The following is an 18,414-nucleotide window of genomic DNA, read 5'->3' as shown; positions in this document are numbered from 1 at the left end:
AGGCCCAGCTAATTTTTGTGTTTTTACTAGTAGAGATGGGGTTTCACCATGTTTGGCCAGGGGGGTCTCAAACTCCTGACCTCAAGTGATCCACCCGCCTCGGCCTCCCAAAGTGCTGGAATTACAGGCGTGAGCCACTGCTCCCGGCCCTAAAGCTTTTTAATAAACTTTGACTCCTGCTCTGAAACTTACCTCAGTCTCTCCTTCTGCCTTATACCCCTCAGTCAAACTCTTTCTTCTGAGGAGGCAAGAGGTTGCTGCAGATCCAGACGGATTCACCAACGGTAACTCGGATACCTTCCACCAGTAACAGTTTTGCTGGACACTTCTTTTTGTTTTTTTCAGTCGGAGTTTTGCTCGTCGCCCAGGCTGGAGTGCAGTGGCGCAATCTTGGCTCACTGCAACCTCTGCCTCCCAGGTTCAAGCGATTCTCCTGCCTCAGCCTCCCAAGTAGCTGGGATTACAGGCACCTGCCACCACACCTGGCTAATTTTGTATTTTTAGTAAAGACGGGGTTTCGTCCTGTTGGCCAGGCTGGTCTCAAACTCCTGACCTCAGGTGATCTGCCTACCTCGGCCTCCGAAAGTGCTGGGATTACAAGCGTGAGCCACAGCACCTGGCCCCTGCTGGACACACTTCTAAGTGGACATTTATTTGCTGTCATCACTTTAAAGCTATTACTGCTGCCTCCTAGCTTCTGTCACGGTGGTTGAGAAGCCAGCTCACGTTCTGTTGTCGTTGGTAGGCAATCTGTCCTTTCTCTTTGCCTGCTTTCATCGTTTCTCTCCCTCTGACATTCTGTAGTTTCAATAAAATGTATATAAGCATGGATTTTTGCTTATATATTTCGTGTTTGAAATATATATAAGCTTGAGATATTTCGTGTTTCCTGGTTCTGAGACTGTGTTTTTCCATCGCTTCTGGAAAACCTGCAGCCATTTCGTCTTCAAATACCACCTCTTTCCCATTCCCTTTATTTTCTTCTTTTGGGACTCCAATATATAAGATCTTCTCATTCTTATTCTCTATATCTCTTAATCTCTTTTCATGTTATCCATCTTCTTATCTCTGTTGCATGCTTTATGTATATAACTCCAGGCTTATTAATTGTCTCTCTCTCTCTCTTTTTTTTTTTTTTTTTTTTTGTTGTTGTTGTTGTTGTTAAGACAAGGCCTGGCCCTATCACCCAGGCTGGGGTGCAGTGGTGCAATCTCGGCTCACTGCAACCTCTGCCTCCCAGGCTCAAACCATCCTCCCACCTTAGCTTCCTGAGTAGCTGGGACTACAGGCACATGCCACCATGCTGGGCTAATTAATTCTCTATTCAACTGTTTGTTTGTTGAATTTTAAATTTTGAGATTTTTTTATGTTTTTTTTTTTTAGTAGAGACAAGGTCTTGCTCTGCCACTCAGGCTTGAGTGCAGTGGAGTGACTACGGCTCACTGCAGCCGCAAACGCCTGGGCTCAAGCAATCCTCCCGCCTCAGCCTCCCAAGTAGCTGGAACTACAGGTGTGCCCCACCATGCCTGGCTAATTTTTTTTATTTTTATAGAGACAGGGGTCTTGCTATGTTGCCCAGGGTGGTCTCAAACTCCTGGCCTCAAGTGATCCTCCCGCCTCAGCCTCTTGAGTCACTAGGATTAAAGGCATGAGCCACCACATCCAACTTGAGATAATACTTTTTATTTCTTGAAGTTCCATTTGTTTTCCCCCAAATCTCTCTCTCTCTCTTCATTTCTATTCGTTTATATGCTCATCTTTGCGATTGCATCTTGTGTTTCTTTAAACGTGTCACATATGGCTATTCTGTATTCCGTCCCTGGGGTCTAAAATCTGTTGCTTCCTTCTTTTCTGCCGACTCTCACTCGGTGGCTTACTTTGTGATTTGGGTAAGTTTTGTATTGAAGCCCATTGCTTCGTCTCACTCTGGGCATCCTCCTGGCCTAACCAAGGGAAGCTTACCTCCATATTGAGTTTGCTTCTCTCTTGCCAGTAGCAGGGGGCACCCCAACCCAGGACCACCTCAGCCCCCTCAGAGAGTTTTATCTCAGAGGTGGTTCAACTTCCCATCTTCCCCACCCCTAGCTCTTCCAAAGTTCACTATCAAGAAATGGAAAAATTGCTATAAGACTGGCTTTGGAACCAGCCCTCCCCTCCAGGCAACCTGCCAGTTCATGCCAGCTCCCTGACACTCTCCCACGCCCCCAGCTCCAGCGCCCCTGGGTTCATTCTCCAGCTCCCTCTGCTGAAACCCAGGCTCTTGGCCACTCTACTCCCTCACCCTCCTTAATTTTTCTTCTCAGCACTTGTCGCCACCTGTCATATCTTATGTCTATTTGTTAAACTGTTTAGTGTGAGACATTCCTCCCCCACAAGAATGTGATGACTTGTTCATTTATATATCCTCAGCAACTAGTGCAGTGCCTGGAATATAACAAGTGTTTAACAATTACATGATGGGTGAATGAATGAGCCAATGAGACACAGCACCTGTCTCCAAAATGCTCTCGGTCTGGCAGCTGAGACAGATGGGGACAGTCATAATACAAAGAAATAACATCTGTCACGGGGGAAGGGCGGGAGTGGTGGGGCTGAAAGGAGGCCCCACCCTAGATTTGAAGTCTGGATTGAGGGGAATGAGGATGTGCAAGGCTGAGATTTGAAGGATGTGTCGCCATCACTCCACAAATGAGACGCACAGGGAGAGCCTTCCAGACAGAGAACAGCCCAGAGATGAGAAAGAACCTGTTCAGGGAACCGAAAGCTGTTCAGTGTGGCAGCACCGAGGAGGAGGGGGAAGGAGTGGTAAGACACGGCTGGAGAGGGGGACACAAGCCGGACCGTGGGCCTTTCAAGTTCCACTGGGGAGTGTGGCAATGAAGAGGGGGTGCTGTGGAAGGGCTCCCGCAGGGGTGGACACAGGCAGGCTGCAGGATGGAAAACACCCTCTGGCTTCTGGGTGAATTTGGAATTGGGAGTGGGGAGGCAGGGAGGTCCATGGCGCCTCTACAGGGGATGGGGGCTAGGTCTGCGCCAGGGCTGACAGCAGGGGTGGGGACACCCAAGGCAGACCCCTTGGGATTTCTGGTGGTGGCTTTGGCTGGCAATAGGAACACCTCAAGCTGAGTGGGCTGTGAATGAGGGGGACTCATCCAGTGGGCAGAGGGGCTTCCCCCTCAGCACAGCCTGCGTGGATTTAGAGAGTGAAGAGTCCACACCCCGGACTCCTGAGCCAATGCTCTTCTCATTAGAGCTTCCAGGTTTAGCAAAATCAAAATACATCAATAATAGGATACCCTGCTACATGTGAATCCAGGTAAACAATGAATAATGTTTTAGTACGTCTCCCAAATTGGGCATCTGATATTTTATCTGGCAACCCTGTTTTCAATAGCCCCCCCATACACACACATGCACACACCCTTTTCTGAAATAACACTAACAAAACCACACACAGAAATCTCCTAATCTGTGGTCCTGTTGACATTTACATGTCATCCGTTCACCAAGTGCCTGCTCTGAGTCCCTGGCCCTGAACAGCAGCCCCCAGACTCCACCCCATTCCATCCTCCTGCTAAGTCTGGAAGCTCCCAAGAGCTGGCCCCAGGGCCCCATCTGGGCTCTGCTGGGAGAGAGAGGAAGCGGGAAGAGGGGCCCTGCCTGGCTCCACACTATCTCCCTCAGTCCCTCCCCCACACCCGGTGAGACATTTCCAGGAAGTGGTCCCTGCCCAGGGCCTGGACCCCAGTGGGGCTCAGGGCCACAAGCTTGGGGCTGCTTCCTGGAACTGCCAGTCTCCTCCCGTGTCGCTGTGGCCACATCCTCCCTCGGGCAAGCCCTGGGCTTGGTGGGGTCTGAGAGGCTGGGTCCTGGGCTGGGGGGCTCTATGCAGACCCAGCCACAGCAGGAGCCTGTGTCCCCACTCCCTGGGGCTGCCCAAGAGAAGGGCTAAAGGTTCCCATAATTCCTCGGGACCCTCATTAGCAAGGGGACCCCCTGCCCCAAGGCCTGGAGAGCCTGGGCTTAACCATGGGAGCTTGGATGGGTGCTCACATCACCCAGATGGTGGCGGGGGTGGGGAGAATCTGCCTGGAGTTAGCGTGGGAAAGAGGCCTTCTCTATGCACCGCTGGGGCAATTTTGTAGATGTGATAAATGACCACCAGGAATTTCTATAGACCGGAAGATTGGGGAACTGGGAGGTCGGGGGACATGTGGCATGGCCTGGAGGCTGCACTGTGTGGGGACTATTCCTAGAACAGCAGAAAGTCAGCGAGGTGGGAGTAGAGACCCGTCTGGGGAAAGAAACTGAGGCACGGTGAGATGTGCCTAAGAAGGGGTTGTGCCTACAAGGTTGAGCAGAGCTGGGCCTGGGGCTTAGACAGGCTGGCCTCTGAAACTCAGTTAACACTGTTAATAATAATAGCAAAAATACTAATGATAATACCAGTAACCATTTACTGAGCACTTACTCTGTGCCAAGTCTCTTTATTTGAATTCTTTTACTTAGTCTTCAAAATAGGTACCACTATGGCCTCTATTTTACAAATAGGAAAACTGAGGCACACAGAGGCTGAGTGGTTTGTCCACAGTCTCACAGCTAGCAAGTGGCAGAGCTGGCATTGGAGCCCAGGCAGCCCGGCTCCAGAGCCTACGCCACTCACTGCCTGGTGAAGGAGTTATTTGCATCTAGAAATGTACAGAAGAGCAGAAGATGTCCCAGGAGAACTTTTCCCCAGGGGAAATCCTGCTCCTATTTTCTGCCTGTGACCTTCGAGGTCATCAAAACGGCCCAGTGGCCTGGGGCAGGGCCCTGAGCACCTACCACCTGAGCACCCTGCTCTGGTGCCAGCTATGTCTGGGGTGCAGCCCCCAAGAGCGAAAGTGCACCGCCGCATTGGGAAAAGAGACAAATGGCCGTGTAAGCGTGTCTTGCCTTTCCTCCTGGAGGAAATGGGTCACTCAGTAGGCGCAGTCCTGCAGTTACGGCCCCTCCAGCTGGTGCATGGGGTCTGCAAACAGGTGTTTGAGCGATTCTAGATGCAGTCTTGGCGCCAAGGGCCTCTGAGTGTGGACCAACAGTGCCGCCTAGTGTTCGTTCTGGGAAACGCACTGGCTTCATGAGCACTGTCTCATGAAGGTCTGGGGTAAGGGTGATTCTCTGCAACTACGGCCTGAGCTTCGAATTTAAAACCCACACTCTCATGCCTACCTGGGCAAATTCAATCTTGCCCAATCACCAAACAGCCAGGACACTGGGATCCAGCTGATTCAGCTGGAGGAGAAAGAAGCGTTTTCCTCTGCCCCCAAGAAAACTGTGGGATGGGCTACTGGTCCAGATGGTCTATGGAAGTCTTGGGAGCACCGCAGGAGGAGCCTCTGGGAACGGCGGAACCTCCCAATCTTTGGGAAGGATGGGCTTGGACTTGGAGTCATCATAATTTAGGGAGTTAAAGGAAAAGAGGCCTCAGGCATAGGCCAGTAAAGTCTCAGAGCCTGGGTAGGTCCCACCCGCCCCAAGCCAGGATGCCATCTGGCCCTCCACTGGAGGAAGGTGGCAGGGCCAAGCAGGTGCTTCCAGGGCAGCCTGGATGAGATCCTGCCCCTAGCAAGCAGGTGGAGGCCGCGGGAATTCCCACCCCACGCTGACACTCTTCCCCCTGGTCTTATGCAATTTTTACTAAGCTCTTGGGTTAGGCTGAAACAAAGCCGCTTGCCCCCATGTCACAGCTGTGGATACCTAGGGTCTGTGAGAAGTGGCAGGCCCAAGGTCATACAGACAGACTCAGAGACAGTCCTTGAAACTTGGCCTCCTGATGCCCAGGCTGGTGCTCTGCCCACATCCCTGGCGAGCTGGGCCCAGGTACCAGGACAAAGTTTGCTGCCCCAGGTAAGGTTGGATCTGCCCCGGAGCAAAATGTCAGGGAGAGGTAGAGCAATGCCTTCCCCTCAGTGCCTGGAGAGGCCGTGGAAGTGGGAAAGGCCCCTTGGCGGTCACAGTGGCCTCTGGGGTCCAGCAGCAGGCCTGCGACCCTCTCTAGCGGGAGCCGTAGCCTCAGACTACTGGCAGCCAGAGAGGCTGAGGGTTCCAGGCCAGGAGGCCCGGACTACTGTGTTGTTTGGGAGGAGCTGAAGGCCTCTATCTGTGCCTTGGCCTCTGCTTCTGAGCGGCACCGCTGGGAGCAGAACCACAGGAAAAGGAAGAAACCTGCAAGAGAAAGGCGGGAGTTCCACGGGGCAGCGTGGGCTTCCCCAAAGGCCAGGGTCTCCTTGGCTGCAGCGAGCTGGCCTCCCTGGGGCCCATGGGCAACTCCCAGAATCTCTTACTGTAGGAGGCCAGAGGGGCAGAGCCTCAGAGCTGGAAGAGCTGCTGTGGCCAGTCCATAGGGTACCTTCATGCAGATGTAGCCCCCACCAGCTTAGTTAGTGGAGCCTGGGGCTGGATGTTAGTCCCCCACTCGCCCCCTTCACCTGAACCCCTTTAGCAGTGAACATCCCACCAGCCATACACCCCCTGCCAGGTAGCTTCCTCCAGGCCGCCCTCCAGCCCTACCGTAGAGTGAGTTTAAGATGGTGAAGAGGAACAGCTGGGGCAGCAGGAAGACGCCAAAAGAAAAGAAGGCCAAGGCCCAGGTGGTTCCCAGCAGCACGGTGAGGCCCAGCACAGTGACAGTGTCATGGCAGGCCCTGGCACTCGGTGCATCCGCCCGCTCCCGCAGCCTGCGCAGGGTCCACAGCGCCCAGGCCAGCACCACCAGGTTGAAGAGGGACGTGAGGCCGCCATAGCCCATGACCAGGACACTGTGCACCACGGGGCTCCGCACCCAGCATCTGCAGGGGAGGGTGACGTGTCAGGCTCACAGTGGCTCCCAGGCCCGCGGGGAGGCCAGCGTCACTCCCTGAAGCCCCACTCAGTCTCCTGGCTCAGGCCCTATTGTTTCTTGCCTGACTGAACACACGGTGAAACCCCTCACCCGGCTTTCCAGCGAGGCCACCATCAGAGGACACATCTGCCTCCTTGGTCAACGATCTGAAGCTCCCTCATGCCCACCTTTCCAGCCACAGTGGTTTCTCTCATGTCCCCATGTCTTCACCCCCCTGAAAATTCTTCCTCTCTCCTTTCCACATCTCACTCCTCTCTGCTTCCATGGCCAGCCCAAGTCCAGCATGCCCCATCTTCTATTGGATCCTTGGCCCGGAGCCCTCTTTCCTGGAAACTTCCCCTTCCACCCCACTACATGGTTGTCACCGCCTCATCACCATCTCTGCAGTGGGACGCCCCTCCCCAGGAGCCACTCCCCACCTAGACGGGGCCACCAAGGCCTGCGCTGGAGAGTGGGCGGGCTGCCAACCTGTAGCTTGGTGGACAGGGACCCTCCAAGTGTCAACCTGAGAGCACACAGAGCCGCAGGAGAGCCCACTGAGGGCTGAGCAGAGAGCCATGGAGAACTAACCGAAGCCAGCCCCGGTCCCACGCCCTCCCGGAGGCCTCTGCCCTTTGCCTCCCCAAGACACCTTCAAGACAGATGCCACCTTTTAGTCGGACACAATGTCATGCTGAGGCAGGAGAAAAGGGTTTAGAGACAGGGAAATGTAAGGACTTCCTAGAACTAAATCAAATGGAGGCCAGGCGCGGTGGCTCATGCCTGTAATCTCAGCACTTTGGGAGGCCAAGGTGGGCGAATCACTTGAGGTCAGGAGTTGGAGACCATCCTGGCCAACATGGTGAAACCCCGTCTGTACTAAAAATACAAAAATTAGCCGGGCATGGTGGCAGGTGCCTGTAATCCCAGCTGCTCGGGAGGCTGAGGCAGGAGAATCACTTGAACCCGAGAGGCAGAGGTTGCAGTGAGCCGAGATCGCACCACTGCACTCTAGCCTGGGCGACAGAGCGAGATTCCATCTCAAAATAAATAAAAATAAATCAAATGGAAACACTTCAGCTATGACAGAAAATATCCTCTCCATTTACATAGGGCATATGCCAAATGACTTTGTAACTTTACTTCATCCTCATTTACAGAGGGTGTACATCAAGTAACCAATGGAAACCTCTAGAGCGTATTTAAATCTCCACAAATTCTGTAATAGGGCTCTTGAGGCCCTATGCTCTGGCCCACTCCCACACTGTAGCGTGTACTTTCATTTTCAATCAATCTCTGCTTTTCTTGCTTAATTCGTTCCTCACTTTGTCCTTTTTTTTTTTTTTTTTTTTTTTTTTTTTTTTGAGAGGGAGTCTCTGTCACCAGGCTGGAGTGCAGTGATGTGATCTTGGCTCACTGCAACCTCCGCCCCCCAGGTTCAAGCAATTCTCCTCTCTCGGCCTCCTGAGTAGCTGGGACTACAGAATCCTGACACCACGCCCGGCTAATTTTTGTGTATTTTTAGTAAAGACAGGGTTTCACCGTGTTGTCCAGGCTGATCTCAAACTCCTGACCTCAGTTGATCCACCTGCCTCGGCCTTCCAAAGTCCTGGGATTACAGGCACGAGCCACCATGCCTGGGCTTGTCCAATTCTTGGTTCAAGACGCCAAGAACCTGGACACCCTCCACCAGTAACGATGTGCTTTATGTGACTTGTCCCCTGCAATCCCCATGACAACCCATAAGGCAAGTACATAATCGTCCTCATCCTGCAGATGACGAAACTCAGGCTCTAGCTCAGGAACACATTCCAGTTAGAGGCAAAGCTGGATCCTGAAGCCCCAGGCCCAGAGCCTGAGCCCCTAACTGTCACAATCCCCTGCTGAGGTTCACTTTGTGGCTCCTGCCCCTACAGTCACAAGGGTCCCAGGACATTATTTTGGGATTCCTCCAAGTTGATGAGTGTGGTAGGCAACCACTCACTTTCACCGCTAGGGAATATCCCCACGGAGACAGCTCTACTGCAGTCCATTCATCCAGCATCCCATCAGTGGACATCTGAATGATTTTCAAGGGTTGTATTTGTTTTGTTTTGTTTTTTGAGACGGAGTCTCGCTGTCTCCAGGCTGGAGTGCAGTGCCGCAATCTCAGCTCACTGCAATCTCCACCTCCTGGGTTCAAGCGATTCTCCTGACTCAGCCTCCTGAGTAGCTGGGATTACAGGCACCCGCCACCATGTCTGGCTAATTTTTGTATTTTTAGTAAAGATGGGATTTCTCCATGTTGGCCAGGATGTGTTTTTTATTTGTTTGTTTGTTTGAGTCGGAGTCTCGCTGTCGCCCAGGCTGGAGTGCAGTGGCGATCTCAGCTCACTGCAAGCTCCACCTCCCAGGTTCACGCCATTCTCCTGCCTCAGCCTCCTGAGTAACTGGGACTACAGGCGCCTGCCACCACGCCCAGCTAATTTTTTGTATTTTTAATAGAGACGGGGTTTCACTGTGTTAGCCAGGATGGTCTTGATCTCCTGACCTCATGATCTGCCTACCTCGGCCTCTCAAAGTGCTGGGATTACAGGCGTGAGCCACCACGCCTGGCCTGTTTTTGGTTTTTAACTGATGTTTGGGTTTAGGAATGTGTATATACATAGTAAGAGATGTTTTAAATTAAAAAAAAAAAAGTCACAAACCCCAAGGTAATTGTTTCCTGAGAGGAGAGGGCAGAGTGAGGAAGACCCAGGGAGAAGCTGGCTCGTAGGTGGGTGTTCTCTAACATCTGTGCATTAGTGGGTCCTGTGGACGTGTCACTAAAGCTCCTTTGTCGTCATCACATTATTATATAAGAAAATAGGCTGGGCATAGTGTTCACGCCTGTAATCCCAGCACTTTGGGAGGCCAAGGCAGACGGATCACCTGAGGTCAGAAGTTGAGACCAGTCTGGCCAACATGCTGAAACTCTGTCTCTACTAAAAATACAAAAATTAACTGAGCGTGGTGGCACGCGCCTGTAATCCCAGCTACTCACAGGAGAATCGCTTGAACCCAGGAGGCAGAGGTTGCAGTGAGCCGAGATCACACCATTGCACTCCAGCCTGGGCAACAAGAGCGAAACTCCATCTCAAAAAAAAAAAAAAAGAAAGAAAAAGAAAATACATCTTCAGAGAGTATGTAAACTGAGGCCAGAGCCTCTATTTCCTCATCTGTAGGTTGGGGATGATTATGTACTTGCCTTATGGGTTGTCATGGAGATTGCAGAGAACAATTCATGTAAATTGAAGTCACATGTCCTCTGATACACCCACGCCTCACTGTGAGAGGGATCAGCCCCACCTATGTAGCATGCAGTCCCCCAGCCCTGCTTCAGGGGCTGGGGGCCAGGCTCTGGACCAGCCTGCCGGAGACCAAGCCCCAGCTCTGCCACTGACTGGCTAGGGCTCCTCAGGTAGAGTTCTTAAGCTGCCTGTTTCTCAGGTGCCCTAACTGTAAAATAGGGCTGGCAACAGGACCCGGCCCTTGCCCTTGTGAAAACGAAGCCGGCTGATACCCAAGGCCTGACACAGAATCAGCCCCCATCCTGAGCCTGCATCAGCCAAGAAGGAAAAAGATTCCACAGCCAACTGCAAGTGAGTGATGGGCCCGCGGGGGTTCCTTAGGCTAGTCTATGTCTGGCTGTTAGAAATGTTGCATAATAATAAAAAGCTTAACGTCCTCGCCTGCAGGGAGGGGCTATTAAAAAAAAGCAGCAGCGTGTCCCCCGGCCCCTAAAGGCCCACCTCGCTGCCTCTCTTTGTCTCCCCAAAGCCCAGCCCCCACAGCACTCTTGTCTGACTAGGAGGACTTGAGAGGCCTGGCAGTGCCCAGGGCAGGTCGGGAGGAGTTGGAGCCTGGGTAGGTGCAGCAAGGTGGTCTGCAGGAGAAGAGAGTCAAGTGCAGGCTGAGCCAGACCCTCAGGGCCTGGGCACTGGAGGGCAGGGCAGGACAGAGGAGGCGGGAGGCCCGGCTGCCCTGGCAGGTTGGCGAGCAGACGCTGGCTTCGTAGACTTCACCAGCATAGAACACAAGGCTGCCTCTGCAGGAGACCTGGATCCATGGAAGGGATGTGGTGGAGCCCCCTGCAAACTCCCCTGTCTAAGCCCCAGCTCCCTCTCTGCCCCACAGCCAGTGCCTTGCCTACAGGATATTCCATTTGGAGCCCCAGGCCCATGTGGCCCTTCTGCCAGAGCCAGGGAGCCCACTGCAGCCCTGAGGGCACTCACATGGACATGTTCTGGAAGGCTGTGCCATTCTCCCAGCTGTCGAAGACGGGGATCGTGCAGGGTCCATATACCGAGCTCTTGACAGAGAGGGAAAGCAGCACCAGGAGGGCTGGGGCCCCTGAGGGGTGGGACAAAGGCTCAGGAGATGTGGGAGAGGGCTGACCCTCGGTCCCTGGGGCGGTCCCTGGGGCGGTCCCTGGAGCTGCTGACACAGAATTTCACTGGTCAAGGGACAACTGAGAGGAGACTGTTGTGAGCCCCCAACTTCAGAGCAATGAGCCTGGTGGTTTGGAGGAAGCTCTCTCCAAGATGATGTTAGTGACGGCTCTACGATGGAACAGTGGTGGAGGGAGGAGTGGTCACACTGGGAAGGTGGTGGTGGGGAGCAAATGGGAGGGAGGACTGGGGAACTGCTGAGGAAATAGAGATAAGCAAGAAAGGGGTGAGGACGGTGATGAAGGTACCAGTGATGGTGCCGCTGGAGATAGAGAAGGTGGAGGAAGTGATGATGGTGGTGATGGAGGTGGAGTAGGTGGTGGAGGAGGTGGTGATGGTGGTGAAGGAGGTAGAGAAAATGAAGGCGGTAATGGAGGTAGAGGAGGTGATGCTGTTGCTGATGGAGGTGGAGGAGATGGAGGTGATGATGGTGACAGTGCAGGTGGAGGAGATGATGGTGATGACAGAGGTGGAGAAGATGGAGGAGGTGACGGTGATGATAGACGTGGAGGAGGTAATGATGATGATGATAGAGGTGGAGGAGATGGAGGAGGTGATGGTGATGATGGAGGTGGAGGAGGTGACGATGGTGATGATAGAGGTGGAGGAGATGGAGGAGGTGATGACGATGGTGATACAGGTGGAGGAGGTGATGATGGTGGTGACAGGTGGAGGAGATGGAGGAGGTGATGATGGTGATGATGAAGGTGGAGGAGGTGATGATGGCGATGATAGAGGTGGAGGAGATGGAGGAGGTGATGGTGATGATGGAGGTAGAGGAGGTGATAATGGTAATGATAGAGGTGGAGGAGATGGAGGAAGTGATGATGATGATGGAGGTGGAGGAGGTGATGGTGGTGGTGATAGAGGTGGAGGAAATGGAGCAGGTGATGATGGTGATGACGGAGGTGGAGGAGGTGATCATGGAGGTGATAGAGGTGGAGGAGGTGGTGATGGAGGTGGAGGAGGTGGTGATGGAGGTGGAGGAGGTGGTGATGGAGGTGATGGAGGTGGAGGAGGTGGTGATGGAGGTGGAGGAGGTGGTGATGGAGGTGATGGAGGTGGAGGAGGTGGTGATGGAGGTGATGGAGGTGGAGGTGGTGGTGATGGAGCTGATGGAGGTGGAGGTGGTGGTGATGGAGGTGTAGGAGGTGATGATGATGGAGGTGGAGGAGGTGACGATGGAGGTGATGGAGGTGGAGGAGGTGGTGGTGGAGGTGAAGGAGATGATGGTGGTGGTGAAGGAAGTGGAGGAGGTGGTGGAGGTGGAGGAGGTGATGATGATGGTGATGAAGGTTGAGGAGGTGGTGATGGAGGTGGAGGAGGTGATCATGGTGGTGAAGAAGGTGGTGATGTACGTGGAGGAGGTGATGATGGTGGTGATGAAGGTGGAGGAGGTGATGGTGATAACGGAGGTGGAGGAGATGATGATGGTGGTGATGGAGGTGGAGGAGGTGATGGTGATGATGAAGGTGGAGGAGGTGATGATGGTGGTGACAGAGGTGGAGGAGATGGAGCAGGTGATGATGGTGATGACGGAGGTGGAGGAGGTGATCATGGAGGTGATAGAGGTGGAAGAGGTGGTGATGGAGGTGGAGGAGGTGGTGATGGAGGTGGAGGTGGTGGTGATGGAGGTGATGGAGGTGGAGGAGGTGATGATAGAGGTGATGGAGGTGGAGGAGGTGGTGGTGGAGGTGAAGGAGATGATGGTGGTGGTGAAGGAGGTGGAGGAGGTGGTGGAGGTGGAGGAGGTGATGATGATGGTGATGAAGGTGGAGGAGGTGGTGATGGAGGTGGAGGAGGTGATCATGGTGGTGAAGAAGGTGGTGATGTACGTGGAGGAGGTGATGATGGTGGTGATGAAGGTGGAGGAGGTGATGGCGATAACGGAGGTGGATGAGATGATGATGGTGGTGATGGAGGTGGAGGAGGTGATGGTGATAATGAAGGTGGAGGAGGTGATAATGGTGGTGGAGGAGGTGGAGGAGGTGATGGTGATAATGAAGGTGGAGGAGGTAATAATGGTGGTGGAGGAGGTGTTGATGATGATGATGGAGGTGGAAGAGGTGATAAAATTAGTAACATAGAAAGTAGAGGTGGGTGTAGACAGAGTTCACAGCTGGTGGTCATGTAATGGCCACTATGATGATGAGCAGGAGGGGAAAGAAAGGACTAAAGGGGGTCAATACCCTGCCCACCTGGAAGTCTGAGGAGGAGAGGAGAGATGATGTGCTTACCCCAGCCTAGCACACCAAGCTTGAACACATATCTGCGGATGTAGATGTTGTAGACACGCCCGAGGAGGAGGTAGAGGTTGAAGCCCTCGATGGCCATCCAGGTGAGGCAGCTGAGCAGCGCGTAGTGCAGGGCAGCGGCCAGAGCTGTGCATGCTGACCCGGGCACAGGAGACATTGCGAATGTGGGGCTCAGCAGGAAGGCGATGTTCAGGAGCAGCACGGAGGCATGCAGGTTCATGTGGATGCGTGTTAAGGAGTCACTCTGCTTCCTGCAGGTGAGAGAATGGCCCTCCATGGCCCAGGGACATCACCCAGGCAGCACTACCCACTGGGTGCATAGGTGCATGCCGACGGGGAAACTGAGGCAAAGAAGGGGCAGGGATCCCACAGCAGTCGCACCACAAGGCTGGTCTCCCGCCTCCTGGTCCCCACCCTCTGGAGAAGCACACCCAGTTCTAGTGGACTAAATGGGACACAAGGAAGCGTGATGTGCCACAGTGCAGGGCAGGCCCAGCACTGTGGCAGTGGAATACCTGAAATGGAAGTGCAGCAGGACTGTGATCAGCGAGGCCACGATGGAGATGCTGCAGCCCACGAGGGAGATGTACGTTAGAGGTGCCAGCAACTCTGCAGGGACCAGGGCTGGGGAGAGTTGCTGCAGGAGGGAAGAGGGGCTGGAGGCCAGAAGCATAGTATCGCCCTCCCTCCCAGCCTCAGTCAGAGGGACCTCCTGAGGCCTCCTCTCCAAGTCCCCTTCCCCACAAGCCTAGCCATGGACCTGGCTTGAACAAGGCCATGGCAGATACAGTCAGTTTTGCCCCCTCCACATCTCCCATCTCCCTCTTCTTCTATGAGTGCCTCCCTTCTCCCACTCCCTATGCACCTGTGGGGTTCCACCACTTTGCCCTCTTTGTGCAGAAAGGGATGCCAGGCCTGGTCAAGCAGGGCCCTCCCTCCTTCTGCCTATAGTGATTGGGTCAGGGATGAGCACATGGCTGGCAGAACTGGGTAAAAGAAGATTTTATTCCACTGGCCTGAAAGCTAGCAGGGCATGAGCCTGGAACTGCTGCCAGCTATATTATTATCTCATAAGGAGATCCTATTTGAGGGCAAAGCCAGCACAGAGCAAGCACAGTTGAGGGACAGAGATAGAGTGCTATCTTAGTGATCTTAGTGATCAGCCCCTGGATCAAGCCATGCCTGAAGCCTAACCCAGCCTTTCCAGAAACATGAGTCCATAAAGTTTTTTTTGTTTTTTGCTTAAGCCCATTTCAGTTGGATTTTCTGTCCCTTGCACCAGCTTTTGCCTTGCTCCTCTGCCACAGACACAGGGCCCTCTGTAGCTCTGAGCCCCACTCAGGATGCATACATACCATGAGAACAGCAAAGTAGGTGAGGTGGTTGCAGCGGCAGAGCACCTGAGAGCGGGAGGGTTGCTCTGTACGACAGCCCTCAGGGCTCCAGCCCCCCCAGGGCTGTTTCCTGGCTCCCTCCTTCCAGAAGACACAGGTCAGGGTGTAGCCTTCCTGGGTGGAGATGCTGGGGTCAGTCATAGGGTGCAGAGGAAAGGCTGCGGATCAGTGTCTGGGAGTCCTGGGGGCCAACAGTGACTCAACTGCACATTTGCCAACATTTTACCAGGCACTGGCTGGCCTTTGGCCTCAGACAGTCTCAGATTCCTGTCCCACCTCCACTGTGGGCTCTCAGAGTGACCCAGGCAAGACGCCAAGTTGCTCTGAGCCTCAGTTTAGTCATCTACAGAATAGGATCATTCGTACCCATGTTACAACAATGGTGGAAAAACGAAGGGCAACACGGAATCTTGAGTGTCCAGCTCTGGCCTTTTATACGGTAGGCGCTCCATAACCAGCTGATCCCTTCCCTTCCTCCCTATGGGGAACAGCAACGTGCTCAGACCCATGCCTGGTTGGGGGAGACTCATCCACAGACAACCCTAACGCCAAGCCACGTGGGTGGAGAAGTGGAGGAAATGACACAGGTAGTCACGGAAAACCATGGAGGGTAGGCAGAGCTGACCCAAAGGGAGAAGGGGAGGTGGGGGCCCTGAACCTTTAGAGGACGTGTTGGATTTCAACACGAGTAGGGCAAGGGCATTCCAGGTGGAGGGAACCGTAGTGGCAAAAGCCCAGAGCTGAAAGGAAAGGATGATGGTGAAATTTAGAGTGCAGGGCAGTCCTGGTGAAGCTGAAGGGAAGATGAAGCCAGAAAGCAGAGGCTCCGGGCTTTTCAGGAATGCCAGGAACCAGAAATGGAGGCACTGAGGCTTGTGAACCACCCCACTCTGCCCCCACCCCCAACAAGCAGCCCTGTCTCTGTTCCAGGATCAGCATCTGCACTTCCCCTAGGAGCTCACTCCTTCACCCCAGTCCCTGGGCCGTGTGACCCAGGCCTGGCCAATCCACACATTCCATCCCCCTGGGCACAGTGACAGGTGCAGGGATGGACATGTGACCCAGCTGAACCTTTAAGATCCTGAGACCCTGATCTGCACTGGGGCAGGTTGGGGGTGGGGAGTGGGGGGAAGAGCCTGATGGGAAGAGGGAAAGGAAGTCTGGCTCTCCAGCATCCATCATGCCACAGAATGGACAGCCAAGGCAGGAGACCATTGCTGAGACGGAGAGAGACTGAGCCACGAGGGCATCAGATCCATCCCTGGATTCAGCCATGTCTGAAGCTGGTGGATCACCTCTAGACATTTCATTGATGTGTGCCAATCAGTTCCCTCTGTGCTCAAGCTGGCTTGAAGTGGTCTTTTCTTACTTGCAACTGAAAGAATTCTGACAAATGTGTGAGTAAAAACTTCTCTCTCTCTTATTTCTTGAGCAGGAATTTTCAAAGTGTGATGGATTTCCAAGATGGTTCCACATGTTTGGGTCTAGTCAAACCAGTGTTCAACAGGAGAGTCACAGAGGGGCAGGGGTGCAGTGGAAACGGGGACGCCCCCAGCAGTACCAGGCTTTGGTTGTGCCAGAAGCTGATGTTCACCGGATCCCTGAGGTTGTTCACGTGCCCATGACTCAGCTGAGCCCCCAGGACGTAGTTATTCAGCAGAGATGAGTTGTTTTCATCCTGGAAGGGCAGCAGGAGAAGGGCTGAGTGGAGGGGAAATGGGGAGGCCCTGGGTAAGGTCTGAGCTCCACTTCCCTGGATGAGAACAAGCAGCAAGAGTTTCACATGTGCAGCGTGAAAGCTTTCTCAGCCTCCCAGCCTCCCAGCCTCCCAGCCTTTGCATGTGCTGTTTCTGCCCTGTGGAAAGCTGTCCTCTCACCATCCCCTGCTCCACCTCCCACTCGTTTAATGCATTCCAGCCTCACCCCCTCCACCTCACCACTATCCTCACTCACTTTTAAAGCCAAGGTTGAAAGGCACCTTCCCCAGAAGCTCCCCTGGACTGCCCACTGGGAAGAGCCCCAACCCCACCCTGACTCATCCATCACTCTGGATCTCTATGGCTATAATCAACCTTCTGCTGACATTAAATCTCTAAGGTCAGGCCGGACACAGTGGCTCACGCCTATAATCCTAGCATTTTGGGAGGCCAAGGCAGGCGGATCACTTGAGGCCAGGAGTTCAAGATCAGCCTGGCCAACATGGTTAAACCCGGTCTCTACTAAAAATACAAAAATTAGCTGGGCATGATGGCGCACGCCTGTAATCCCAGGGAGGCTGAGGCAGGGGAATCGCTTGAACCCAGGAGGCGGAGGTTACAGTGAGCTGAGATCATGCCACTGCTCTCCAGCCTGGGCAACAGAGCGAGACTCTGCCAAAAAAAAAAAAAAAAAAAAAATCTGTAAGGTCTTAGTCTAGGCATCAAGACAGAGAGTTATCTGAGGGCAGGGAATAATAAGTGCCTTCTTGTCTGTCTCCCGCCTACCGACAGGCACATCGTAGGTTTCTTAGGTCTTATTTGCAGATTGTAATTATACCTTCCTACCATTCTGCTAAAGTTGGCAGGGAAACTGAGGCCCAGAGAGGGACAATTGCTGGCTTGGATTGCACAGATGGCTGGTTGGTCTCACCCAGTGCTGGTCACCCAGAGGCCAGGCAGTGACATGGGCGCCTGCAGTGGATCCCAAGAAGGGGCCGGCACCCACCCTCCTTGGCCTGCCATCACACTGACCTTGAAAAAGTGGGTGTTGGAGAAGTAGATACAGATGAGCCGCAGCTCCCTGGGGTGGGTCTTGCAGGCATCCCGGGTCAGCTCGGCGGGGAACTGCATGGCGTGCTGACCCCGGGCATGCTGACCTCCTGCCTGCGGAGGGTCCCAAACAGGCTGTTTGGCAACCAGGACCTGGAGACCTGACCCCAACACCTTCACTGCCTCCCACTCCCCGTGAAATCTTCCTTGGGGTTTCCACCCACAGAACCTTCTCCCCCCAGGCTGCATCTCCTCCCAAACTTCCCAAGATCCCAGGCCTTCCCTCCATGCTGTTCCTGAGTTTTGGATGTTTACCTGACCCACTGGACCCCTGAAGATGGAGCTACCTCAGCACCCAGCCCCAGCACCAGCCCCAGCCCCTGCCAGGGATCCAGCTGATCACCCCAGGGTCCTAAAAGGAGCCAGGGTTTCTGGCCTCTCCCACAGCGCCTCCCGCAGCGGGCAGCCTCCAGCCAAAGCAGGAAGAAGATTCTGCCCTGCAGGGGCAATAAAGCACCTCCCTTTCCACAGTTCACACAGCGAGTATCAGCCCCATTTTACAGAGGAGGCAACTCACTGCCAGTTAGGGCAGAGCCTGGACTGTGGGGTGTGGGGAGGAAGACAGTGGAGCCTAAAGAAAGTCCAGACCTTAAATGCCTGGAGGACTTCTAGGGCGGGGCAGCTGGC

General features: G+C 53.9%; 1 protein-coding gene across 10 annotated transcripts in view; it reads right to left on the bottom strand.

The window, feature by feature from the left end:
* Positions 1-4,455: 4,455 nt before the first annotated feature.
* ADGRG5 (adhesion G protein-coupled receptor G5) overlaps positions 4,456-18,414 on the bottom strand; it is a 34,856-nt gene continuing 20,897 nt past the window's right edge. For 6 of the 10 annotated variants that reach the window (XM_016929902.4, XM_063797835.1, XM_063797837.1 and 3 more), the window contains 8 exons: positions 17,710-17,841; positions 16,542-16,658; positions 14,942-15,094; positions 14,102-14,223; positions 13,569-13,837; positions 11,116-11,233; positions 6,553-6,830; positions 4,456-6,207 (listed from right to left, as the gene is read on the bottom strand). In XM_016929902.4, the coding sequence (XP_016785391.3) occupies positions 6,107-6,207; positions 6,553-6,830; positions 11,116-11,233; positions 13,569-13,837; positions 14,102-14,223; positions 14,942-15,094; positions 16,542-16,658; positions 17,710-17,841 (1,290 nt within the window). In that variant the 3' untranslated portion in view covers positions 4,456-6,106. The remainder of the gene's footprint in view (positions 6,208-6,552; positions 6,831-11,115; positions 11,234-13,568; positions 13,838-14,101; positions 14,224-14,941; positions 15,095-16,541; positions 16,659-17,709; positions 17,842-18,414) is intronic. The other 4 variants (XM_063797831.1, XM_063797834.1, XM_063797832.1 and 1 more) reach the window with 1 other exon arrangement.

Source organism: Pan troglodytes, chromosome 18 (assembly GCF_028858775.2).
Source record: "Pan troglodytes isolate AG18354 chromosome 18, NHGRI_mPanTro3-v2.0_pri, whole genome shotgun sequence".
NCBI classification, from domain to species: Eukaryota; Metazoa; Chordata; class Mammalia; order Primates; family Hominidae; genus Pan; species Pan troglodytes.
This window is presented reverse-complemented; position numbering and strand designations above follow the sequence as displayed.